The sequence below is a fragment of the Cordyceps militaris genome (assembly GCF_000225605.1).
Source record: "Cordyceps militaris CM01 unplaced genomic scaffold CCM_S00001, whole genome shotgun sequence".
Taxonomy (NCBI): Eukaryota; Fungi; Ascomycota; class Sordariomycetes; order Hypocreales; family Cordycipitaceae; genus Cordyceps; species Cordyceps militaris.
The window spans coordinates 4,422,183-4,447,115 of NW_006271969.1; the positions used below are offsets into that span (position 1 = coordinate 4,422,183).

A 24,933-nucleotide genomic window follows, 5' to 3' on the forward strand; every position below is an offset into this window, starting at 1 on the left:
TGGTCACGAGGCAGGGGGGCAGTATTTTCGGGTGGGAAGCACAGGTGGGGCAACCGAGATTTAGGTGTGGCGGATGGACGATGAATGTAGACATTGTGAGCGGATGACGCGAAAAGGGTACAAGACTGGCTGTGGCTGAAGCTGCACCGGCCGGGCCTAGCGTGTGGTGGTCTGCCGCGAAAGCTTCACAGCGGCAGACGGAAAAAGCGGGTGCATTTATGACGAGAGGTCCAGCAAATGAATACAGAGATACTGAGCGGGGCAGCCGCTGTGCCATGAAGCGAGGTACCGGCCAAGTACCGCCACACCGTTCACAACCAGCTGCGCGCGGCCTGCCTGGGCTGATACTTGTCTCTGCTCTATTAACTGCTGCCTCTGCTTCTGCAACTGTCGACACGCAGCAAACCAAGAGATGCGACAAAAGAAAAACACCCAAGACTGAGAAGGGGGGATGAGGATGGGGAAAAAAAAGAATGAATAGTAGAAACAATTCAAAGATGCATCCTTTTGATTTTATTATTTTCAAACAAAGAACAAACACAGACTTGACAGTCCTCGTGCCAGAAGCCCCCCCCCCTCCCTCCAAAAATCGTCGCCCACAACGCCGCCAGCAGAGCTACTGATTGCGGCCTCGCCCCGCCTCATATATAAACATCTCCCCGTCCCTCCCACGCGCCCGACTCGCTCGCCTCTCCTGCTCTTTGATCTCTTGAAGCACCCTTCTCATTTCCAATCTTCCGCCCGCCCAGTCTCTTTCGACTTCTTCATCGCCTCTCTCCAATCAACCACTTTTTTTAAAAACCAATCTCAACATGCCTCCCAAAGCTGCTGCTGCTCCCAAGGCCAAGGCCTCCCACGCTTCCTACCAGGTTTGTTTTTTTTCCTCGAGCTCTTGCGTCTTCGCGTCGCTCTGCCCACACCTTTTATTTTCACGGTTGCTAACAAAAATTGCTACAGGATATGATCACTGATGCCATTGTCAACGTATGTGTTATTAAACTTTCTTGTCAATTACTCTGCTCTCCGCGCCGGCCGTGGACACCTTTTGCCTAGTCGGCTTTGCAACGCGCTCCGTCGCGCTCACCAACCCAGCACTGCCACCAACGCTCCTGTACTAACCAATCGCGCAGCTCAAGGACCGCAATGGCTCCAGCCGTCAGTCCCTCAAGAAATACGTCAAGGCCAACAACGCCCTAAACGTCTCGGACAACATGTTCGACTCCCTCTTCAACAAGGCCCTCAAGGCCGGCGTCGAAAAGGGTGTATTTGCCCAGCCCAAGGGTCCCTCTGGCGGCACCAAGCTCGACAAGAAGAAGGTTGAGCCCAAGAAGGCCGCTGCCCCCAAGAAGGCCGCCGCTAGCACCACCGCTGCCGCTCCTAAGAAGACGGCTGCTGCTGCCGCCGCCCCCAAGGCCGCTGCCACAAAGAAGGCCGCCGCCCCCAAGAAGGCGACTGCTGCGCCCAAAAAGGCCGCCGCCGCGCCCGCCAAGAAGGCTGCCGCTCCCAAGAAGGCTGTCCCTAAGAAGGCTGCCGCCCCCAAGGCGGAGAAGCCCGAGACGGTCCTGACCAAGACCAAGTCTGGCCGTGTCGCCAAGGCCGCCGCGCCCACCACCAAGAAGGCTGCCCCCAAGAAGGCGGCTCCTAAGAAAGCTGCTGCCGCCAAATAAGTTCTCTTATCTCGAGACGGCTTCATTGGTGTCTTGGGTGTTCCTTTTTGAAGATGTAACGAAATCGGTCATTGGCGTTTTTTGGTTTGCTTTTGATATCTCTGTTTATTTACTCAACGGATCGGTCTATGTGGGAAGGGAAGGGAGGGGGGACTTTACAGCGACTGGGATATATTTGTTGGTTTCTTTTCTTTCCTGTCTTTGGCTCCATTGCTTTTGGTAATGCATCCAACGGAAACGGAGTCGGTGTGCGGAATTGGCGCGGGCAAAGGGGAAAAGGGAAATGAGGGTTCTACTTTCTGTGCGTGTTGTGTTACTGATACCATCCTTGGCGCGTGATTCGCGACCAGGGCACCACAGCCGTTTTTTTCACCATTTTCCTTCATGTATGGTTTTTTCAAGGGAAGAACGGGCTTCTTTTTCCTCGAGCTAATGGGTTGGACGACGCGCCACTAGAAGTGTAAAAATACATATTACAACCATGTCTTGTTCGACTTGCATTTGTTTGTTCCCCGCATTGATTGCTATTTTACAAGGTCCTAATACAAATTACTACCAGTAAGGTTGTGGGAGACTATTGGCATGGCCTGCGCGTCACTTTGGTCCCCTGACGCGCCGGACCCCGGGTTTTGTTTACTTGTCCGAATCGGGTAGAGCTTGTCTCGTCTGCATTTGCCGGCCTGCTGATGTGTTTCGCGGTTGTCCCTTCCGGATTTCTGGGCGTTCCGGTATGCCGCCCATCATGGCACGTGAAGGCTCCGCGATGCGCTTGTCTTGCCGACATGACGTTTGTAACTAGTGGCGTGACAATAGTAGTGTGCGAAGGAAGGTGCCAAGGTAGTTCATGCATACAGTGAGTATGATTCGTATTTTACACTTCTTACGCGTTATTACACTGGGATTGGAGTTGGCATGGATATGTAGGCTGGAAAGACGAGGTAGTTTGTGTCATGATGTTCGGTGAGGCCATCACGAAAATGCATCGTGTAAGTGAATACGGCGGCCACGCAGAAAACCGCCATTATTTGGGAGTTGCTCGATGTGAAAGTCACTAAAAACCATAATGATATTGGTTTCGCACAGCTAATGAGTGCTATCACCCCTTTTTGGCGCAAAATCGCCCTATCTGTTTTGCTGTAGGGTGGGTGAAGCTGTCCACGACCGAGGGAGTTAGCGCTGTACATGTGCTCACATACAATCTAGGCGAAACTGTGGGTACAGGTTTATCACCAGCACTGCCAGGTCGTAGCCCCACCCGTTCCAAGAGCTCCGGCCGATGTACCAAGGTACCTGCGCCGGACCTCAGAGGCGCACCCAATGGAACAGCAGAAGGAGGGGAAGCGAGTACCTACGCAAGCCAACCGCTTCTTCCGGCGCCAAACCTCGCATTAACGCCTTGCCTGCCTTCCTCTATCTCGCCGGCCATAATTTCCTCAAACTCGTCCATACGTCACTGCGTGTCTCAAACAACCCGGCCAGCTACAGAAATTGTCTCCGCGTCATCTCGTCCCCGGGCGGAGGGTACACGCTGCACGACGCAAGAGCTGGCGTCCCTCCACATACATCTCCCTCTGAAGATGGCCTGAAGCTCTCTGCCCATACTGTCTGAGCCATCTTTCGCGCCGAGACAGTCTGCCCTTTTTACCTCACCCCGCCAGCAGCATCCGCCGTGGTATTCTCAAAGGCACAACACCACACCTCAGCTTACAGAGCTTCCTGCGTGAAACGCCACTCAGGCCCAACATACCTACTCTATAGACGAACATCACACGACAGACGATACAGGACTGCAAAGTCAAACTCACAACGCACCATGGCGTCATCTAATCCATTTCGGAAATCAGTCTTGCAGCCAAAGACAGCCGACCTACCTCTCCCATCCCTCGACCCCATAGACACGACACAGACGCACGCCGCGCCCCCGCGCACGTCGTTTCGCGAACCAGAACCCAGCGACGCAGACGACGAGCCCGCACCAGCGCACGAGCGCAAGAAGAAGCTCGTGAAAAAGGTCAGAGTGCTGACACCGCCCCCGCTGTCGCCCGACTCCCCAGAATGGCCCGAGGTCGAACCCATGTACCGGACCGGGGAAGGCCTTGTGCCACCCCCGGTCGACTATGACCCCTTTGCCGGCTCAGCGACAGACGAAAGCGACCGGGACAGCGCGGCGACAACGCCATATCCAAAGACCCCTGCCGGTGCCTATGCGTCTGCTCCGCAGGCGCTGGGGGCACCGCCCGGCAACCCGTTTAGCCGCACGTTGCAAGATATAGAAGACACATCAAACAAGGAGGAGCTGGACCTACAGCAGAGGGAAGAGGGCGAGGTTCTCAAGGCTGCCAATGCCGGCACGCCGGCCCTCAATGTGGATGCTTTCAAAAGGCTGCTCCTGACGGGCAGTTCAGCCATACAAGGCGCCAAGGCACCAGCTGCTGAACAAGAGCTCGCGTCCTTGAACGCGGAAGCGAATAAGATTGTGGCTGCGCCAGAGGGAGAGCCAAAGCTCAGTCTACGAAATAGCGACAGTGACAACATACAGCAAGACCACCGCGTCGTCCCGCCTTTAGCATCTGGCAAAGATAAGAAGCTTGCGCCGCCGCCGCCACCAAGCTCCCGCCACGGCAAGACCATCAAGAGCGACCAGCCGAAGCCGACGCAACTAGGACCCGAACATCACGCGGCGTCACCAGAGACCAAATACACATCACATTCACGCACACCAAGTGGCCATGACCTAGAGTCTCCGTCGGACGAGGGCTCATCGAATGACTCACATGCTCACGAGGCGGCAGCGCCGAGCGGCACCAAGAAGTCGGCACCAGCACCGCCCCCACGACGCGGGCACGCACGCACAGATACAAAGACAAACTTGTCACCCGCCGCGTCACTCAAGCCGGGCGAAGACGACCACGAGCCTCGCTCCTCGATTGACTCGACGCATCGACAAGAGCGCGGGGCGCACATCCCCGCGCCGCCACCACCCCGGCGGCCGCACGCCACGCCCAAGCAGGGCGGCGGTGGTGGCGGTTCGGGGTCGTCGCCCTCTACATCGTCGTCGTCATCGATCCCGCAGCGCAGCGCCCAGCCGGAAACGGCCACGCCTAGCAGCCCCCCCTCCAAGGGAAGCAAGTCGCCCGCGGCGGTGCCGCCGCGGCCACCCGCCCGAAATCCATCCTCGGTACGCCGGCTGCCTGGCGGCGGCAGCGGCAGCGGATCCTTCGAGAAGCGGGACAGCAGCGGCGCGCACCCGCCACCGCCGCCGCCCCGGCGCCAGCGCGGCAGCAGCAGCCCGACGCGCACGTCGTCGAGCGCTGAGATGGCGGACGCTCGCGGCGGCCTCGTCCCGCCCGTCGACTCTAGCAAGGGAGCGGACATACTGGCCGATCTGGATGCGCTGCGGCGCGAGGTCGAGGCTATGCGGGGTACGCGGTGAGAACGAGAACGCGCGTGTGGGCAGGCCGCAGCAAAACAAGGTTGTTGTTTTGCTCCCCGTTTAAACGGGCCGTGTAATATAAAGTACAATTTACGTTTCCAATTCTTTAACTCTTAGCAGAGAGAATGATGGCCGTGTCAAGTTCTGACGCGATGCATCATTGTGGTTCCATACAGCTGGGGCCTATGCAATCTGCCAAATGCATTCCATGTTACTGTACAGATGTCCGGAGGTAGGAACTCGAATGGAATTTCCCAAACTCTCGTACGTCAAGTACGAACCGCGAATAAATCATTCATTAGAAGAAGTGCATGGAAAACGTCGACTTGATGTGCAGGTTCGCGCCTTGCGGTGGGCCATTGTTTCGGCCATCATTTTGATGGAGATGCAGTAAATGGGGTACACACAGTAGTTGAATCAACAAACATCAAAGATTGCAGAGTAGGTATCACCAAGAAGTCGGCCAAGTAGACTATTTCGAGCGACGTTGAGGGGCGAAAGACTGAGAATCGTTACGACACAGACGTAGAGAGATAAGTCACAAGAGCCATTGCCCAACTTGTTGGCCGGTTGATACTCCCACCAATCATCATGCTCTTAATGAAAAGCGCCCGCAGCTTCAAGTCACACGCTCTGCAATCGGGGACGATTCTCTGCTTTGCCGTTGTCGAGAAGCCGGCTGCCTAAAAGCACGTACCAGTAGGCATTACAGCACGGCACACACGGTAGATATGCGAGAGCATGTTGTACATCTTGTCGCCTGCGTACATGGCCTGATTAAAGGCACTTTGGGCAAGCAATGCGGTACCTCGGTGCGGTATTATTGGTACTGTATCAGAGCATGGTGAGGTCGCGAGCTTGTTGTTCGAGTACCAGGCAGACGATCCTCTGCAACGGCCACACAACCGGCTCCTATACAAGTGTCTGCAAAGTACTTTGTGGTCAGGACAGTTGCCGATCATACCATTGAGTACATATTCTATCCCGATGGAAGCATAGAGGTAAAATTCCGAGCCAGCACATCCAGCATCATTCGGTTCCTCGTATCATCGTTGTCACCTAGGGTCTATTATTACGCGCAAATCTACATATCAATAGCAATGCCACGCTCTCAAACTAACCCGTGCTTCTACAACCAGCCCTCCTCATTCCCACTCCTTCCACTCTTCAATCAATGCATCAATCTGCTTCTCCTTGCGTGCGTCCCTCGGCCCATCTCTATCCAGCTTTGCGAGCTTGCTCTTGATGCTCGACTCCACCTCCAGCCTCTCCTTGACCTTGCTCTCCAGATACTTGTGGTCGTTTCGACGGCATGCTCGCTTAAAAGCATCGCGCATCCGCGGCGAATACAGCTGGCAGGTCGCCAATGGGACTTTCCGCGGCTTAATGTAAAAGTTGCGCGCAATGACGTTTTCTTCTGACAGCTGTGGCTGCACCACGTCTTCGAAGCAGTCTGCGCAGACGGTAAGTTCGGGCAGGAACTGCATAAAGTGCCAGTAGCCATCCGTGATCGGCTTGTCTTCTCGGCAGGCCGTGTGCGCACAGAGACGCTCCAGCTTCTGCGCCAGATAGCCCAGATCAGGACCCTTGTTCGACTTCTCCGCTTTGTCGGCGGTAGTCTCAAACGAGTCAAAGTAAAAGACAAACTCTGTTCGATCGGGTTCAAAGTGTAGTGCACAGTTGCTGCGAACAGGGCTTGACCTCGAGTCCAGAGGCACAAAAATACCACTGAGGCGGGGCAAGAGAGCTTCCACGGTCTTGGCACACTGGTAACAAACGGTAAATTTGGGAACCGGACGCTTCGTGTAGGGATCCCTGATTGTGTACCATTCTCTTGTCGTCTTGCGGTCGCCAGGACAAAGGTAGCCGCGAGACGCCGAGGCAATGGCGGCAATATCGTGAAAGACTCGAAGATCCGTGTCATTGTTTTTTAAGATCAGAAGCCATGCGATTCTATACCACGGCGAGGATCCAAAGTCGCAAACAATAGCATCCATAGTCGGACGCAGCACAGGCTGAAAATGGGTTCGATAGTCCGAGTTGTAAAAGACTTGACCATAGCACTCGGGACAAATGTTGAAATCCGTTCTGGGGAGGGTGAGCCAATCTACCCTGCCAGCTACTGGCTTCGTTCGAGGGCAGTTTGGAAGCCGGTCCGACGCTCCTTCGGCTTTGTTCTCCGAATATCGTCGAAACGCTCCGACGGGGCGGTCAACCTTGACGCCATCCCTTTCTGGATCGAAGCTGCCCAGCTTCCATTCTTTAGAATCATGTGCCGGGGAGCTAGACTGGAATCCATTTGCATTTGCAGGCCGCTGTCTTGCTGGAGTCTCAGCAGTGAAATCGAGCGGGAGTGCTGGCATATGGATGTTTGAAAGAGGACCATTGGTGGGGTGGCTTGCATCCCGAGGAAGCGAAAAGGGATCGACAGGAAACGCGTCTTCTTCAGGATAAGGCAGGGGTGATTGTACCGCATTCTGAGACTCCCTGGCTAGGTTGATTGTGGCCGCAGGTCGAAGCACTGGTGGCTTTTCGACGGGATAGGCAGGCATCGTATTTGTCCGAGGTGGTATTTTCTCAGGAGGTACAGTGCTTGATTTTGCTGACGGGTTTGCCGCACTACCTCTCTCAGGCTCTGATGCCCTAGGAAGATTCACCGGACTATCCTCCTGCACAATGAGGGGCATTCGCGACGCTGGTAGAGGTTGAGACGTCTTTGGATACTCATCCTTGGAGCGACTAGGCTCGCGAGATGTGCGTGCTGACAATTTCGGGGTTTCTCTTAAAGGGGGCTGGACTGGTCTGGAATAGGCGGCCTCCCGAGAAGCACTCGAACAGAAGCCTCGATTTCGACGATCGCTGTCCCTATCGATTGAACTGGTACGCCTGGGGGCTCGATACTCGGAGGCAGTGTCTGAGCGTCTGGCAGAATTTTCTGGGCTGATTCTAGAGCGGCGTTTCTCACGAGATCTGTCCCTGTGCTCGCGACCGTAGTAGCCGTCGTCTCTTCCGCGGGAACTGTGCTTGGTAAAGTCGGGGGACAGAAGTTGGTCGCCGTATGCCCGGGAAGATTGCGAGGGGTTGAAGTAGTCGGGGCGCGGACCATTCACAGCGGACCTACTCCGATGGTGCTCTGTATACTGACGATCACTCAACTCCGTCTCCAGGACAGGTAAGTCCTGTCTGCTTCGTCTTCGGCCTGTCGGCGGAGGCGGAGGCGGCGGGGAAAGACCAGCGCTTCGCGAGCGTGGGGAGTGTTGGTTTGCATCGCCAGAACGAGCCGCTGCTTTCGAGTTTTCGGTGGATTTAGGTCTGGGGTCGACTTTCTCCTCGACAGAGTCGGAGCGGTCGCCGTCGGTAGAAGTGGCCGACTCATCGTCGAGTAGAACGAATCGCCTTTCAGGGTTAAACTCATGGACCTCCATAATAGTCTGAGCTTGGTCGGCATCACCCTTGGAAGCGGCCTCCTCCTCAGGAAGAACAGTCTTTGTGTAGCCGTGTTCCTTGTCGAGTATGCTATCCTCATCGTCCACGGTAGGACGAGGAGGCACAGGCTTGCTCCGGGACGCGGCCGCGGGACGGGTGAGCGAAGGCGGGGGCGGTAGACGGATAGGAGACGGGCTCCTGCGCTGCCGGTCGTATCGAGAGTCGTAGTCGTAGTCGTCGCGCGGCTGCACTAAGCGGCGAGGGTCTGGGCACTGGTCGACCTCTTCTTGGTTCGGAGATTTGCTTCTGCTCCGTGAGGTTGTAAAGTACCCCGCTTGAAGCAGGTTTTGAATATTGACGGAATCAGCCATTTCGAAAAATCACTTGGCGTTGCGTGTTGGATACATGACACCGCAGGAGCTGTCCCACGGTAGGAATCAAGCCGATGATGTATGATTTTTTGAGCTGTAGGCTGCCACTTGGTCGCAATGACTTGCGGTGACCAAGGCAAGGCTACCTAGCTTGCAAGGATCTGCAGTGACGCAAGGCAAGGCAACAGAGGATCAGGCAAGGAAGAGACGAGCGTTACAGGCACACAACGCTTCGCTATGCAAGAGCAAGGAAAATAAAAGACGGAGAAGGACTTGGGAGTTTTGAAAAGTAGTCACAAGCCTATGCATGCAAGTGGGAAGCCTGGAGGCGCAGTGGTAGAGGCGGCGAAGGCATGACATGGCGCGGGGAGCCAGCCGGTGGGCTAAATAATACCTTAGTACCTGTTAAGGTTGCTTCCACACATCCACTCCGCCACCGTTGGCACATTTCCAAGCAGGGTTCGGGTTATGCGTTCTCGTACAGCAAGAGCTGCTTCTAACTAGGAACCAAAGGCAGCATTCATATGTAAACTTTTTGGCACTATACATCTGCGATTAAATCGCTGACGACAAGCTACACTGCAACCAGGCAGGCACGCAGGGGACCCATACAAATCAGTGTATACTCTGTATCAGAAAAGCTTACTGGAAAAAGGAAGAACGGGAGTTAAAATAATAAAGAGTGGAGGGATAAGAAGAATAGCAAAGATAAGGAAAAAGAATATAATTACAAAGATAAAGCACTTGGTATACAATAATACTTCAAAAGCTACTTAACCGGCGGTTTATTGTCTCCCTCCCTGCCAGGCCACCCGCATGGTCGTTTTAGCGCCGAAGAGCGGCCCGTCAGCGGCCCCGCCACTGCCACAACGCCTGCGGGCTTGGCATCAGCAGATTCTAGAACTGCCTGTTGACTCTTGGGGCAGTTGGCGACGGCCAAATGTTTCGAAAGTAATGGTACCAGCAAGACTCTATTTATATGCGTCTGTTTTTGGCAGTGCTTCGTCCTTCTTCGAGTGTCGCGCAAGCCGTAGGCTGCCACCAGAGATCCCATCAGGCTACTGCCTACAGGTAGGTACCTACCTCAGTCACTGTACAAATCGAACTCGTACCTGGCTACATACGCGAGTGAGGCCTGTTTTTGGACAGGGTACTAGACAGGTCGCAGATAATTTTCCCCTGTCACAACGCTGTTAACGTCTCTGACACGGCTTATAAAAAGTATAGAGGTCTTTTTACACGTCGTAGTAGCCTGACAGCGTTGTGACAGGGGAAAATCACATGTTGAGCGGAAAACGTGTCCAGTGCCCTGTCAGAAAACAGGCCTCACGCGCGTAGGTAGTAAGCAGGAGACATCCAGGTAGTAAAGCCGCATGCCAGCAAATGCAATGAATAGTCGCCAAACTCAAAGTTGTAATAGTACAAATACTGCCTCGCCAAGACACGCAATCCTCATGCCCAGCCCAATCAAAGCACTATAAACAAGTCTATCGTTCGTAATAATGGTTCAGAGCCATGTGACATGATGCAGTGAATCTGCAAGCCACAAAGACCCAGCGCTTATTAGTCCTCCAAAAATTCAGCAATGTCCCTGTCGTCTTCCTCTTCCTCCATCCGCCTCTGCTCCTCCGCCTCCAGCATCTCCTTCAACATGATGCGCTGGCGCACTCTGGCCTTCTGACCCCAGTCAGCACCTGTGCCGTCGCCGCCGTCGTCCTCCAGATGCTCTTCCAGCTGTTGTTTGGCGCCCCTCAACTCGTTGGGCGTCAGAGCAGCCTTGGCTCGTTCTCTCTCCTCGTCGTCCTCCATCTTCGATACTGCCGTCTTGACGCCGTGTTTCAGGACATATGGGCGTAGCAAAAGATATCCTCCGACAATGACAGTGAGGCGAAGCCAGCCATGGATTGTCATCTTGGTAAACGTGTCCTGCAGGTTGTTGCTGGCGTTGTTGCCGTATTCCAGCAGCTTGGCTGCGGCCTGGCCAAGTAAGTTGAGGCTAGGCGCATCGGCGTTGCTGTCTTCCATGAGAGGATCCATTGTGAATGATTGGGGGATTGTTTTGGGGAGATTTATGAAAAGTTTTGTGAGGTATTTGCGGGAGATTTTGATCAAGTCCGGGTGCGCCGAGGAGCCTCGCTAAGTGGCACAGGGTGGCGGGACGTTGCGAGCAACTGATTTGTCACCGACAGCCACAGCACACCAAGACGCTTGTAATGATTTCGAGACGGTCAAGATAACAAGATGGGATGCCACGGCTGCAAATACACTGCGAACTGTTCTTCGTCAATACTCAGATGAGCGACGACCAGGGTCAGTTTTGGCGCTCCACGTGACTGACACTCAAGCAAAGTGGGCTGCACTAATTATTTGCCTGACTAAAAGTTCCAACCTCCACCATGGCCCCTGGCCAATTGCCAGTTGCCAATTGATGCGCGACGCTGGAGCTCTTAAAAATTTCAGAGTGCATTTCTACGCAGGAGAGCCTCTCTACCCATTCATTTCCCTCGCCTGATTTTCTTTCCACCCCGTCGCGTTGTTTCTCTTCTGTACCTCTAGTATCCTTTTATAATACCCCGAACCTTCACAATGTCCGTCGCTTTTCGGTCCATCGCGCCGTTTATGCGCACGGCGCGACAGGGTCTCACTGCGAACCCCCTTCGCTCCGTCAAGACGCAGAATGTTGCCAGCATTCTGAACGCCTACCGCACATATGCTACTCACGACCGTAGCAAGCCCCATGTCAACATTGGTAAGCATCAATTCTACATCCCGCATGCTTTTGACTGCTAACTCACTGTGTCTAGGTACCATCGGCCACGTCGATCACGGCAAGACTACCCTCTCCGCCGCCATCACCAAGCGACAGGCCGAAAAGGGCCTCGCCAACTTCCTCGAGTATGGTGCCATTGACAAGGCTCCCGAGGAGCGCAAGCGTGGTATCACAATCTCTACTGCTCACATCGAGTACTCGACCGACGCCCGCCACTACTCCCACGTCGACTGCCCTGGTCACGCCGATTACATCAAGAACATGATTACTGGTGCTGCCAACATGGACGGCGCCATCATTGTCGTGGCCGCCTCCGATGGCCAGATGCCCCAGACCCGTGAGCACTTGCTGCTCGCCCGTCAGGTCGGCGTCCAGAGAATCGTCGTCTTCGTCAACAAGGTTGACGCTATTGACGACCCTGAAATGCTGGAACTAGTCGAGATGGAGATGCGCGAGCTGCTTTCCACCTACGGCTTCGAGGGAGACGATACCCCCGTCATCATGGGCTCTGCTCTCATGGCCATGAACAACCAGCGCCCCGAGATTGGTCAGGAGAGGATCGATGAGCTCCTGAAGGCCGTCGACGAGTGGATCCCCACCCCTGAGCGTGAGATGGACAAGCCTTTCCTCATGTCCGTTGAGGATGTCTTCTCTATTCCTGGCCGTGGTACCGTCGTGTCTGGCCGTGTCGAGCGTGGTGTCCTCAAGCGCGATGAGGATATCGAGATTGTCGGCAAGGGTAGTGAGCCCATCAAGACCAAGGTTACCGACATTGAGACCTTCAAGAAGTCCTGCGACCGATCTGAGGCTGGTGACAACTCTGGCCTGCTTGTCCGTGGTGTCCGTCGTGAGGACATTCGCCGTGGTATGGTCGTCTGCAAGCCTGGCTCTGTCACCTCTCACAGCCAGTTCCTCGCTTCTCTTTACGTCCTGAGCAAGGAGGAGGGTGGTCGTCACACTGGTTTCCACGAGCACTACCGCCCCCAGATCTACCTCCGTACTGCCGATGACTCCGTTGATATGACTTTCCCCGAGGGCACCGAGGATGCTTCTAGCAAGATGGTCATGCCCGGCGACAACGTCGAGATGGTCCTGACTCTCACCAACCCCAACGCCATTGAGATTGGCCAGCGCTTCAACATCCGTGAAGGTGGCAAGACCGTTGCCACTGGTCTGATTACCCGCATTATGAAATAAACAGGTACAAGAAGTGAAGTATAGCGATAGTATTTCGCTGGAGGATGTATAAAAAATAACGGCCCGCAAACGCTCCAATTTGATACGGGGCGGCCAAAGCCGCAAAAGTCATTTGACGAGCATGGACGCTCTTGTATATTCCCGAGGATGCTTCCTCGAGGATCTCCACTCTGATTCTTTTTACTGTCTTGGCTATGTACTCTAGACGGGTTGAAAGGAGGTAGTGATAGATAAATGTAACACTCAATGTACTCTAGAAGAATTCCAAAGCACGCCACTTTGCCAGAATCCGCGGTCAAATGAGAAGATATGCCGTGCGTCAAACTCAGTCATTGTTAATCCTACTCTTGCGATAATGTCACATCAATTGATCTACAGCAATTACGACGTGGACGTAACAGGGCGTCGAAGCTTTAAGCAGCATACCCCAAGATACCTGGTGGAAAGCGTCATAATCCCATCATCACATATATCGACACGAAACGGATGTGTTGATGTAATTTCCATCGTAATGGTATTCGTCTATCCACCGAGGATAATCGTCAGACGCACGATAACCCTCAAAACCAAAGCAAGCCATTATAACTCCGGTTCCAAGCGGGCAGCCCTTCGAGTGCTTAAATTTTTTCCATCTCTGCGACGCCATCACTCAAATGCATCATCCCTGATCCCCCCACCCCCATGGCTATTCCTCGCTCCCCTAATCTCTCCCCATGAGGGTTGATCGAAAGTAGATTCGGCTTGGATTTTTTTTAATGTAAAGGATAAAATAGGGCGCATTTAACGGTACTGTGAAAAAGATTCTAGGTCAGCATCTTGCCTCATGGTGTGATTGATCAACATTTTTCTTTTGTGCTCTGTTTTCCAGATTTGATCCCGTAGTTCGCCTCGATTGAGTGACTTCGTTGAAGCGTTGGGAGAGTGTGTGGTTTTCGATATCGCGTACCTTGTTGAAGCCAATGTCCTTGGCCTTCTCACGGAAGCACTGACGGCACAGGTTGAGGTCGTACTTGCGGATGAGACCGGCGGTGTGCTTGCAGACGCGGCTACAAGGAGGCACAATTGTTAGCAATTCGAGGATTCTCTCGGCTTTCGTATCGGTCCGACCGTCAAAGGCAGTGTTGCTAGACGGAACTGGCGCCTTGACGGATGGCGCGGAAATCGTGGAGATTCGGGGTGTTATTCGTACCAGCTGCGAGAGCCCTTGCCGTAGGTGCGCGGGCGCGAGTTCCAGACGCTTTCGTGAGACATGATTGCGGTTGTGTTGGCGGAGGCTGGGTTCTTGATGTGGAAGGGGATTTCGCGAGGTTTAAGGTGGGCGTGATTTTTGTGTGAATTTCCTTCGCCCCATTCTGGCAACCGATTGGAGGGTTGCCAACCCCAGCCCACCGACAACGGTCCACTATCCGAACGGTCACGTGGGTCCGAACCTTGAAGGTGAAAGGGTGTCTTATCGTCACGTGCTGATAATATCCTCCAAGAGCGGGCCCCTTAGTTAACTAGTGTGTCACTGAATGGGGAGCTCTGATTGTTGAACGGGGGCCACTTCGCTATGCCATACGTGTTATAGAAGCTCGTATATTTGTAAGAAATCCCCTTGACTTGCGTACGCAAGCAGCCATCTTGCATCAATTTGATTACCCAATCTGAATTGAGTGTCTTGACTCAGTCTTGACTCACAAACTGACAATTGATTTCTTTTACTTACAGAAACACCCAATTCACAATGGTCTTACTCAAGACTGTCCTCTGCGGAGCTCTGGCCGCCACCGCCGCCGCCAAGTCCGCCGTCATCGACCTCATCCCCAGCAACTTTGACGATGTGGTCCTAAAATCAGGCAAGCCCACCCTCGTCGAGTTCTTTGCTCCCTGGTGCGGCCACTGCAAGACTCTCGCCCCCATCTACGAGGAGCTCGCCGGTGTCTTTGAGCACGCCAAGGACAAGGTACAGATTGCAAAGGTCGACGCCGACGCCGAGCGCGACCTCGGCAAGCGTTTTGGCGTCCAGGGTTTCCCCACGCTCAAATACTTTGACGGAAAGAGCGACAAGCCCGAGGAGTATGGTTCCGGCCGCGACCTCGAGAGCTTGACCGAGTTCATCACCAAGAAGACTGGCGTCAAGGCCAAGAAGAAGCTCGAGCTCCCCTCCGAGGTTGTGGAGCTCCACGACACCACCTTCAAAGAGATAGTTGGCGGTGACAAGCACGTCCTCGTTGCCTTTACTGCTCAGTGGTGCGGACGTAAGCTGCCATATTATTGGGACCCTTGGCCATGTTGCTAACTAGAACTACTAGACTGCAAGAAGCTCGCCCCTATCTGGGAGCTTGTCGCTTCCGATTTCGCCAACGACAAGAACGTAGTCATCGCCAAGGTCGACGCCGAGGCCCCCAACAGCAAGGCCGTGGCCGACGAGTTTGGTGTCAAGTCCTACCCCACCATCAAGTTCTTTGCTGCTGGTGACAAGGAGGGTGTCGACTGCGACGCGACCCGCACCGAGGCCGGCATTGTACAATACATCAATGAAAAGGCCGGTACCCACCGTCTTCCCGGCGGCGAACTCGACGGCAGCGCAGGTACCATTGCCGCCCTCGACGCTCTCGTTAAGAAGCTGACAGGCGGGGCAACGCTCACCGAAGTCGCCGCCGAAGTGAAGAAGGAGGCCGGCAAGTTTAAGGAGGCTGCTGAGCTCAAGTACGCCGAGTACTATGTCCGCGTCTTTGACAAGCTCAGCCAGAACGAGGGCTGGGTCAAGAAGGAGTCGACCAGACTCGACAGCATCCTAACCAAGGGCGGACTCGCCCCGTCCAAGCGCGACGAGATCAAGACCAAGGCCAACATCCTCAAGAAGTTTGTCGAGGATGTCGCCGAAAAGATCGAGGAAGTGAAGGATGAGCTGTAGAGCAGCGATACTTGTTGAATGTATACCACAACAGTTGCCTGAAAAATGGGCATTTAGAAATGAATGAATCAAAAGCGTAATTCTATAACCGTTTGAAGATTGTAATCATGAAATGTCCACTATCGTTCTATGATACGACCACACAAGAAGCGCCAGCGCGTCTATGGCTTGGAGGAGTTGTCTTTGGAGTTATTTTCGCGTAGTTCTGCTTCCAGCTTGTCCAACCTTGATGACATGTCATCCACTGCACATTGTCAGTGAATAAACCAACCGAGTGGGCGGTCGGTTCTTGAAAACTCACGCTTCGCAAATATTTCTGAAGATACACCAGCAAACTTGTTCTGGATGGTGTTGAGGAGCTCTTCTACCGCAGCGTTGAATTCTGTGCGCGCGTCATCACCAGACTATCAAAGCCATTGTGCCAGTCAGTGAAATTGAAATCAATAAAGAGCCGTTGCCGAAATGAGCTGTTGCTGGGCCGTGGAAGCTTGGACCTGTGCAACGCTTGCGCGAAGCGTTTTCGGGTTGTCTCACGTTATTTCGCATCTGCGTTTCGGAATCGCGATTCTCTGAATCCATATCTGCCATAGCTGCGGCGGGTTCCCAAGCACGCATTAGCACGATTGAAATTCGGGTTTAACGCCGTCTTGAAGAGTGGATGGTTGGATGGTTCCAGGTTTGGCACACGATGCGCGCAGGCGGCACCGGCGGGTAGCCGAGCAGCGCTTGCTCCACTGAAGCTGCTCCATGTGCTTCTCTAGCGTCATCCGGCAGTGCCTCGTGTACCGTTCTTGATCTTTTTATCTTCAACTACATACCTAGGTACCCAACATTGTCGGTCGATATTTCTACAGGCCCTCAGGCGATTACCGGGGCCAAATCCAAGGAAGCGAGATGCCGCCGAAGATGAGCATACAATAGAGTGGTGGTTCTAGTACAGACCAAAGAAATCACGAAGCCGACCCCTCGATTGCGAACCTAACGACGCCATTACGATGCCGCCACGACAACAGACCGGGGCGAGCCTGGCTATTCTCATACTCATGATATGGCTGCTAATGCCCATGGGCGACATTGTCGGGCAGACGGGACCTCTACTTTCCGTCATTGCCGCGCGTCGATTGGCGCGGCACCGCGATGCTCTCGAGGTGCTCAACGGCACGCAGTGGGGGGACTTCGCACCGAGCGAAAAGGAGGCACCGGCCTTTGTCAACATTACGGGATTCAGAGAAATCGACGGATTTGCTTGGGAAGACCTTGATCAGTTCAGGAAGAAGAGCCTACAGCTGAGCCGGCACGCAGTGTCCTCTGCGCCGGATAAGCCGCCCCTGTGGGATACGGCCGAAGGGGAGCCAGTCTGGGCGACAGCCTCCGGCACCCTAGAGGGCGACTGGGTGTACCAACCGGGGAGCGCCATGCGCAGCTACACAAGCTACAACCTGAGCCAAAGCGTGCCCGACATGGACTGGATCGGCGACCACATCAGCTGGGGCCGCAACCTGACGGGCCAGTCGGGCCGCATGCACCTGCACCTCGAGGGCAACAAGACGACGACGGCGTACGAGCAGCTGCCGCGCGACCAGGCACCGCTATCGGGCGGGCTAATCCGCAACGTCAAGGGCGCGCTGTCGCTCGAGGACACGACGGGCTCGCAGTCGACGTGGGAGATGCGCCTCTGGGGCGTGCACTGGCCGCGGCAGGGCGTCGTGCTGATGACGACGACGAGCGAAAAGTTTGAGGGAATCTTTGGCTTACCGCACCTGACGCCCGGCCCCGATTTTTTCCAGTCCAGCAAGGCACTGCTCACGCAGCGCTTGAATACCGTGCTCACGAGCAAGGAGAAGAATGTCTACGCGGACCAGACCATGCCGTGGAGTTCCGAGGTTCAGAGCAACCCGCAGTTTCTCCTCAGCCCCGCGCCGCAGTGTGAGTACGTCTTGTACGCGCAGGTGCACCCGCCGGACCGGGATCGCCTGCGCGGCGGCGCCGCCGCCAAGGACAATCTCGATCTCGCGCGACTCATTGGCGCCATTGAGGAGGAGCTCGCCGCGCCACAAGGCGCACCAGTCGGCCAAATACCCCCGCTGCGCATGTCGACCATCGTATATTCGCCCGATTGCGCCTTCTTCCTCGAAAGTAAGGGCCCGCCCACGCACCCGCCCGGCGAGGCCAACCACCTTGCAGGTGTCAAGGCCGAGGTGCAGACGCACCGCGTCAAGACGTGGCTTCTTATCTTTGCGTGCGTCGTCTTTGGCCAGGTATTTTTACTCAAGAACCAGATGCGCGAGACGTACACGCCGTCTACCATGGGCCGCGTGAGCTTCGGCACTGTCGGCGCCATGGTCATGGTCGATGGCATCACCTTTACCGCCTCGGCCACGTGGGTGTCGTCAGCCCGCGCCACGTTCCTGCCGACCATGGCGCTCATGTTTGCGGCCTTTCTATCCATGACGATTGGTGGCAGCTTCCTCGCCAAGATTTACGAGGTCCAGTTCCCAGAGAACCATCCGCGCTCGGAGCCGTCTACCAACACCGCCTCTCCCGCTCCGCCTGCGACAATCCCATCCAATTCCCTGCTCCCCGGCCCCGTCACAGCTGGCGGTCGCGTCGACAGTCTCCCCGTACAGCCCGTCATCGTGGCCCTCGACGGCGACGTCGACGCCGATATCACCGACGGTGCTGCCGCCCTCCCCGGCCGTACCACCACCACACCCCCATCCGCCTCACCGCGGCAAAATTTCCAGGCCATCATTGGGCGCTTTGTCCTCGCGAGCCTCATCATCAGCTTCGTCACGCTGTCCTCGTCGACGTGGTACCCGTCGGCGCGTGCCACCTACCTCGACCTCTGCGCCCTTGCCTACCTCTCGTTGTGGGTGCCGCAGATTCACCGCAACGCCATCCGTAACTGCCGCCGCGCCCTCACCTGGCCCTTTGTCCTGGGCCAGTCGCTGCTGCGCGTGACGCCGGTCGCGTACTTTTGGCTAAAAACGGACAACTTCCTTTTTGCGCGCACTAGTCCCCGCGCCTTTGCCGTCCTCGCCGCCTGGGTCTGGTTGCAGATTGTGCTGCTCGGCGCGCAGGATGTCCTCGGCCCGCGCTTCGCCGTCCCCGCCCGCTGGCTCCCCGAGGCCTGGGACTACCACCCCGTGCTGCGCGAGGATAATGTCGAGGCCGGCGGTCTGCCCATTGGCCTGATTTCCACTGACGAGGTGTCGGCCGCGCAGGATCGGCCGCGACGGCGGAGCAGCACGGCTGGCGCAACGACGAGCGACAAGGCCCGGCAGGGCAGCGGTGCGCGACACGTCATTGACTGCTCCATCTGTCAGGAGATTCTCGAGGTGCCCGTGGTGCGCGCCGGCGGGGATGAGGATGGCAGCGGCGGCGGCGTCGCGAGCGTGTTTGCGAGACGCTTGTACATGGTCACGCCGTGTCGGCACATTTTTCACACGCCGTGCCTGGAGAGCTGGATGAAGTTTCGGCTGCAGTGCCCTATATGCAGAGAGGACTTGCCTCCTTTGTAAGAATTTTAAATGAGAACGGAGCCCGCTGGCACATCATTGTTTGTAGTTGGGGCAAGGAAGCGATGCTATATTTACATGGCCTTGTGTGGCAATTCTCACGCGGCAAATTTGCATTGGATGAATGTATCATATTTACGAATATAATTGTATAAACACTTTCTAGTGATGTCATATGGTATCTGTGAATCAGTACTGACCCTGATGGCTGCGACTGGACATGTAGTCGACGAAGGTGCGGGTTTGTGCACAAATTTCAAATCTTCATGTCGAGAGTCTGAGCATCGGGCTCAGACGAGGAATTGTATTATATATACAACGGACAGATGGGCTATGTTACGGGTATACTGTTGTGGTACATGAACGCGACTCTACCAGGTGATGCGCGTCCTCTGAAGGCGCACATCCAGACTTCCATTGTATACGGCGCGTGTGCCGACGATAATGTCTGCATAGCGCGAGCGGAGATCAAAATCTGCAGCCTTGAGCATGATGCGGCGATCGTCGGGAATGGTGCGCTGCACGACGCCTTGGGCGTCCGTGTAGCCGGCCATGGGGTTGCGCGGGTCAAGCGCGGGCGGAACACCGGCGGCACCGCCACCAGGGACGCCCTGCTCCTCGAGCTGCATGACCCAGGTGGCGATGTTGGAGGTGAGCTCGCTGTCCCACATGCCCTCGCGGCGGGCGCTGCTCTTGAGCAGCTGGATTGCCTGACGTCGCAGCCAGGGGTCGCGGCACTTGGTCGCTACGACAAATAGCGGTGGCACGATGCCCAACTCGGCCGAAAAGCTGGGCTTCAGGCGGCCTGCGCCGTACTTTCCCGCTTTGAAGGCGCCGCGTGTGCCGTGGGCGTACTGCGGCTGGCCGGGCGTTTGTGCGGAAAACTCGGCGGCGAACCTGCACTCGTCGGCGCCGACGACTTCCCACCCGAGATCGACAATCATTTTAAAGTGAGGATTGAAGGAATCAAACTGCATTTCATTGTCGCAAAATAGCATGAGGAAGATGACGTTTGTGTTGATCTGCGACATTTTGAGCGCAGCAATGCCCGCCCTTTCAATGTATGGCATATCTGGGTTGTAACGTGACATCAGGATGGGTTCGAACGCATCAGACCAAGCTGTCAGACGATCTTTTAGACCCATGCCGTATACTTTCCAGGCCGCCGGGAGAACGTAGCTCGGGTTTGTTTTGGCGGCATGTAGCTGCTCGACAAACATCATCAGCGCCATGCACAGTTTATCAGAGGCTAATCGCGCCTCGGCTAACGTCTCAAAGACGCCCTCCCTTGGGGGGCTGCCAATGACCGAGGGCGAGCTTCTGCCAGACCGCGGAGAGTCGGGGTGCTCTGTTGTGGAACCCAGCTTGATGACATAGGGTTGAGGGAAGTGGAAAGCAAGGTCATACGACTTTGCTTGGATGGCGAGACGACCGAAGAGGGTGACCAGTTCGTCTGGGGTGTCATCTAAGGCTGTCAGAAGATTTGTTGAACGACGTCCTTGTAACTGCCCCAAGATGCCGAGGCCCGTTTGAATTTGGATGATTGCTTGCTTGTGATCACCTATAAAGGAATCAAAGCATGCTAGGAGTATGATGGCAACTAAACGTGTATTGTGGCTGTAGACAGTGTCGCCTTTGATGGACAAGACGGCGTTGCAAGCTTCGGAGTATTGTTTGACGGCGACCTGCCAGTGGGCCATGATGAAATTACTGTGGTACTGCAAATCAACATCGTATGGAGCCTCAAAGGATAGCTCCAGAGTCTTGTATAAGGCGCCGAGGGCAACGACGGAGTGACGAACAGCGCTTTCGTTGTGGCATTCTTGCAGGACTCGCTGTGTCCAAAAGTTGGAGTTGAAGTAGCCGGAGAGTTGAGAGGCTGTGTGTAGTCGGAATAGCTCAAAGTACATGATTTCGGCAGGCTGGAGTGGCAGAGCTATGGATGGACGATGCAGCGCCAGAGGTATTGCGGCAGCAGACAGTGCACTGTATTGCTCCACGGTCTTTCGACGTCGGCCAGCACGACGAGGCGGCAAGACTGTTTGTTTCTGAAGCATACTTATGCCCGTGGGATGCGGCATGGCACCTGACGAAGGGGAAGGAGCCGGCTGCATCGCGGCCAGCGGCTTTGGGGCGATGCGGATATCCATGATTGGGCGCGCATGGCGACTGGGAGGCGGATAGCCCGTGCATGTCTTGCCGCTTCTAGCGCATTGGGTACATTCTGGGCGCTGTTCGTCACATTTGATTCTGCGTTTCCTATTGGAGGGAAGTGATTGTAAGCAAGACTGAAACAAGAGGTAAGCGGGAACAAGGCGGTAATGCCAAGGCTAGACTCACTTGCAGTTGGTGCACCCAGTCTTGACTTTGGGGTTGCTCCTCCTCCCGCGTTTAGCCGGCTGGTCTGAGCTGGTCGCTAGAGGTACATGGTCGGAAGATATTTTGGAGCTATTGGGATTGTTGGAAGGCTGAGGGCCACCACTCTGGGAGCTCGACGGGTTGGCGGGCGACAGTGACATGTTGTCGTGTGGAAGGGGTATGCTATGACATTGAAGACGGGAGGGCTGGGCGAGAGGCGGGATCTAGTTTGGAGATTGCGGGATAAATAAAGGATTATATTGAAGGGCCATGATTTGGTTAGAGACGCAGGCGGCAAACAAGACGATGAGAGGAGGAAATGGCGGGAGAGAAATATAGGAGCGGGGAGGTCGAGACAGAAGAACGCGGTGGAGCTTGGAAGCAATATTGTTGCGCGCAATGTCAGGAAGCCGAGGTGCGTAGGTCCAGACAGTCCTCTGGCGTGAATCAGCGTCGTAAAGCGATTGCGGCGACTCGGATGGTCATGCAGGAGGCATGTCGTTTGGTTTGGAGGCGAGTTCTCGATGAGGACGTGGAATGACGATGCAGAAGCGTTGAACTGCCGCAGATCGGCAGACTTGGAGCGTAAGTGGAGTTGAAGGAGATGGTGGGATGGTGGGATGGTGAGAAGGATGATTGGCTGCTGGACGAGAGCATGCAAACGAGCAAGTTGCAAGCAGAGAGCGGAAAGCAGCAAGCAGCAAGAAAGCGAGCCTTGTTGAGCTCGTTACCTAGGTGCAAAAGTAAGGTGAGCAACTGGAGCGAGAATGATCAAGTTACTGTAGTTATAGGTACCTACCTACCTAGGTAGGTAGGTCCCTTAGGTAAGGCAGGGGGGAGGGCCGAATTTCGTACCAATACCTGGTAGACTTCAGGTAGGCACCTACTAAGAGGTACCTCCTACAGGTAGGTATTAGTGGGCGGTAGTGGGATGCCCGCTGGAAACGGCCAATAACGAGACGGCTGGTAGCGCTGTGGTGCTCAAGCTCTGACGCCCACCCGCCAGCCCGGTTGCAGCTGGGTAATAGTGTCATGCAGTTAATAATAATTTTAACCTCCGGGCTTCCGATGCAGTTGTTCACTTTTTGTAACATCAAAGTAACAAGTCCTCGAAAGGAGCTCGTAACCGAGAGTGAAGGTCTCACGATGTCCATGGTTGCAAAAACTGCTACCTTGAGTTGGGGAAATGGAGACATTTCGAGAATACGACGAAGTGCCGGGCGATATCGTCCACGGCAGTCGCTCAGACCTTTCAACCCCCAGCTTCAATATTAACTAGACCATCCCAATCTCGCCCGTCCGGGCCGTCCCCAGCATCCCTTGCACGATCGTGAACCGCCATCCACCACCAGTGCACAATTCCGTTTTAGTTATATGCCATCTTCGACTCTCGAACCAAGTTGCAGTACATGTTGGCATTGTCCTCAAATCCTCTATAACACCGTCAACAATCATTCACAGTCTCAGTTTGTAGGTGCTTGACCTGAATGCACCCAATGGCAGCCACTCTCCGCCATTTGCTCAAACCGCTTGGAAGCCTGCACGTTTTGAGAAGGGCCAGTAGGTTAGTAGCTGCCGCCAGTATGACAACTTGATACTACCTTGATGTACTGATGAAAAACAATGAAAAAAAAATCCTATTCCATTTTCATAGTGCGCCATGTTTTTCATCTCCTGCCAATAGCACTAGTTACTCTTTGTTGAATCAATTTAGCTATGCCTTTTCTTTTGCTACCTCTAATGATTTGCACACCGTCTGCTGGGGCACCACCACCTGGCCCCACAGTAGGTAGTAGAACAACATCGTCAACATTTGCTAAAATATTGTTCGCAGCTACCTACCTAATTGTATCTCATCCTCGCCAGCTTCTACCGAGACCAAATTACAAGCCGACAAAGTACTACGACACCGAAATCACAGAGATTAGACTTCTATCGTCCAAAGATTTCGCCCATCCAGCTTCATTGCTTTGCTACCGCCCTTACCTCGTCCGTTCAGCCTATTCAGATCAAAGCGCCCACCCGCCTGGACAATAGACACTGCGCGCCGAGGCAACTTTTCGGGCGCGGGCCATACCGCGCTGCAAGACTTTCTGCACAGAATACCAATCGACACGAGAAAAGCTCTGGACTGAGAGCCTGGCATCATGGCCACGACGACCGCGCAGCCCGAGCCGCCCCGACGGCCGTCCCAGAACCCCTTGATCGACAATGTTGCCCTCGTCTTCGCCGTCGGCACGCCGCTCATCATGCTGCTACCGCCGCGCAAGATGGACCTGCGCTTTCTTGCTCTCGCCGCCACCTTTTCGCTCTCCACGAACCATCTCTGCAAATCCTACACTGGCGAGTCCATCTACGATCGATTCAACAACCGCGTGTCCTCGGCATTGGACAATGGCCTACCCGAGGGCGCCCAACGCACGCAGCGCCTGCTCAAGGAGCACAAGGAGCGCGAGGCGGCCGCCAAGGGTCTGCCGCCGCCTGGCCATGACAAGGACAGCATCATCAAGAATATATGGATGGGCGGTGAAAAGGACAACTGGAAGGAGAAGCGCGCAGAGGAACACCAAAAGAGCTTTGAAGAGGGCAAGGGCATGAGCGACATAATAATGGAGCAGATTGCCGACGTGTTCAGCGGCAACTGGGGCAGCACCAAGAAAAATGACGAGACGGAGTCGACGAAACCAGACGACTCGGACGAGGGCAAGAAATAAGACGGTCGTTTTCGCGGAAGAAGAAGTCGACGCCGCTACAACAGACAATTTTGATTTGCGGCAATCGAATGGACGATGTAACACCATGTACAACAACAAATCAGACCACTGTCACACAAAGCGGAAGGCGCAGGGTACGAATTTCTTGCAGAACATCACCGATCAATGTAAAGTACTATGTATATATGCCAAAAAAATCTAATGGTACATACATCTCGAGCATAGGTGTGTCGGCAGCTAGACTGATTTTCGATCACACGCCGTCGAAGAGCGAGACGGATGTACAAAACCTCACCCATCCTTGTATCAGTAACTGCTCCATGCTCCGTAAAATTGGATGCTCATCCGTAAATTTCCGACATATTATGTGGAGGGCGACAGGGAACTCCGTACTTGTACCGATTTCAAGACAGAAGAAATGTCAAAGTTACCACTGTAGCTTTAGGCGCCTGGTACATCGAAATATGCGAACGCATTGGCCGAGTGGAGAGTCACCATTTTCAAAGCAATACGTCATGTACGCCTTTTCCCCATAATGAACATCCAATTCAACAATTTGGTCCGCCGCTTATTGCCGAGC

General features: G+C 54.8%; 11 protein-coding genes across 11 annotated transcripts; 6 read left to right on the forward strand and 5 right to left on the reverse strand.

The window, feature by feature from the left end:
* Window positions 1–812: 812 nt before the first annotated feature.
* CCM_01371 (histone H1) lies at window positions 813–1,667 on the forward strand (the record flags this gene model as incomplete). The annotated part of the gene is made up of 3 exons (XM_006666527.1): window positions 813–869; window positions 958–984; window positions 1,131–1,667. The coding sequence occupies 3 exons, from the start codon at window positions 813–815 to the stop codon at window positions 1,665–1,667; spliced, it is 621 nt and encodes a 206-aa protein (XP_006666590.1).
* A 1,813-nt stretch (window positions 1,668–3,480) lies between these two features.
* Window positions 3,481–5,100, forward strand: CCM_01372 (uncharacterized protein; the record flags this gene model as incomplete). The annotated part of the gene is made up of 1 exon (XM_006666528.1): window positions 3,481–5,100. One exon carries the CDS (start codon window positions 3,481–3,483, stop codon window positions 5,098–5,100), a length of 1,620 nt encoding a protein of 539 aa, XP_006666591.1.
* A 1,145-nt stretch (window positions 5,101–6,245) lies between these two features.
* On the reverse strand, window positions 6,246–8,897 carry CCM_01373 (uncharacterized protein; the record flags this gene model as incomplete). The annotated part of the gene is made up of 1 exon (XM_006666529.1): window positions 6,246–8,897. The coding sequence occupies one exon, from the start codon at window positions 8,895–8,897 to the stop codon at window positions 6,246–6,248; it is 2,652 nt and encodes an 883-aa protein (XP_006666592.1).
* Window positions 8,898–10,460: 1,563 nt separating this feature from the next.
* Window positions 10,461–10,934, reverse strand: CCM_01374 (uncharacterized protein; the record flags this gene model as incomplete). The annotated part of the gene is made up of 1 exon (XM_006666530.1): window positions 10,461–10,934. One exon carries the CDS (start codon window positions 10,932–10,934, stop codon window positions 10,461–10,463), a length of 474 nt encoding a protein of 157 aa, XP_006666593.1.
* A 549-nt stretch (window positions 10,935–11,483) lies between these two features.
* CCM_01375 (elongation factor Tu) lies at window positions 11,484–12,864 on the forward strand (the record flags this gene model as incomplete). Its single annotated transcript, XM_006666531.1, has 2 exons — window positions 11,484–11,646; window positions 11,702–12,864. 2 exons carry the CDS (start codon window positions 11,484–11,486, stop codon window positions 12,862–12,864), a joined length of 1,326 nt encoding a protein of 441 aa, XP_006666594.1.
* A 780-nt stretch (window positions 12,865–13,644) lies between these two features.
* On the reverse strand, window positions 13,645–14,115 carry CCM_01376 (40S ribosomal protein S29; the record flags this gene model as incomplete). Its single annotated transcript, XM_006666532.1, has 3 exons — window positions 13,645–13,653; window positions 13,811–13,910; window positions 14,054–14,115. The coding sequence occupies 3 exons, from the start codon at window positions 14,113–14,115 to the stop codon at window positions 13,645–13,647; spliced, it is 171 nt and encodes a 56-aa protein (XP_006666595.1).
* Window positions 14,116–14,590: 475 nt separating this feature from the next.
* Window positions 14,591–15,763, forward strand: CCM_01377 (protein disulfide-isomerase tigA precursor; the record flags this gene model as incomplete). Its single annotated transcript, XM_006666533.1, has 2 exons — window positions 14,591–15,104; window positions 15,159–15,763. 2 exons carry the CDS (start codon window positions 14,591–14,593, stop codon window positions 15,761–15,763), a joined length of 1,119 nt encoding a protein of 372 aa, XP_006666596.1.
* A 161-nt stretch (window positions 15,764–15,924) lies between these two features.
* On the reverse strand, window positions 15,925–16,351 carry CCM_01378 (Heat shock factor binding 1; the record flags this gene model as incomplete). Its single annotated transcript, XM_006666534.1, has 3 exons — window positions 15,925–16,007; window positions 16,065–16,167; window positions 16,298–16,351. The coding sequence occupies 3 exons, from the start codon at window positions 16,349–16,351 to the stop codon at window positions 15,925–15,927; spliced, it is 240 nt and encodes a 79-aa protein (XP_006666597.1).
* Window positions 16,352–16,758: 407 nt separating this feature from the next.
* Window positions 16,759–19,284, forward strand: CCM_01379 (RING finger ubiquitin ligase, putative; the record flags this gene model as incomplete). Its single annotated transcript, XM_006666535.1, has 1 exon — window positions 16,759–19,284. One exon carries the CDS (start codon window positions 16,759–16,761, stop codon window positions 19,282–19,284), a length of 2,526 nt encoding a protein of 841 aa, XP_006666598.1.
* Window positions 19,285–19,652: 368 nt separating this feature from the next.
* CCM_01380 (mercuric reductase, putative) lies at window positions 19,653–22,793 on the reverse strand (the record flags this gene model as incomplete). The annotated part of the gene is made up of 2 exons (XM_006666536.1): window positions 19,653–21,267; window positions 22,495–22,793. The coding sequence occupies 2 exons, from the start codon at window positions 22,791–22,793 to the stop codon at window positions 19,653–19,655; spliced, it is 1,914 nt and encodes a 637-aa protein (XP_006666599.1).
* Window positions 22,794–23,786: 993 nt separating this feature from the next.
* Window positions 23,787–24,353, forward strand: CCM_01381 (uncharacterized protein; the record flags this gene model as incomplete). The annotated part of the gene is made up of 1 exon (XM_006666537.1): window positions 23,787–24,353. One exon carries the CDS (start codon window positions 23,787–23,789, stop codon window positions 24,351–24,353), a length of 567 nt encoding a protein of 188 aa, XP_006666600.1.
* Window positions 24,354–24,933: the final 580 nt, after the last annotated feature.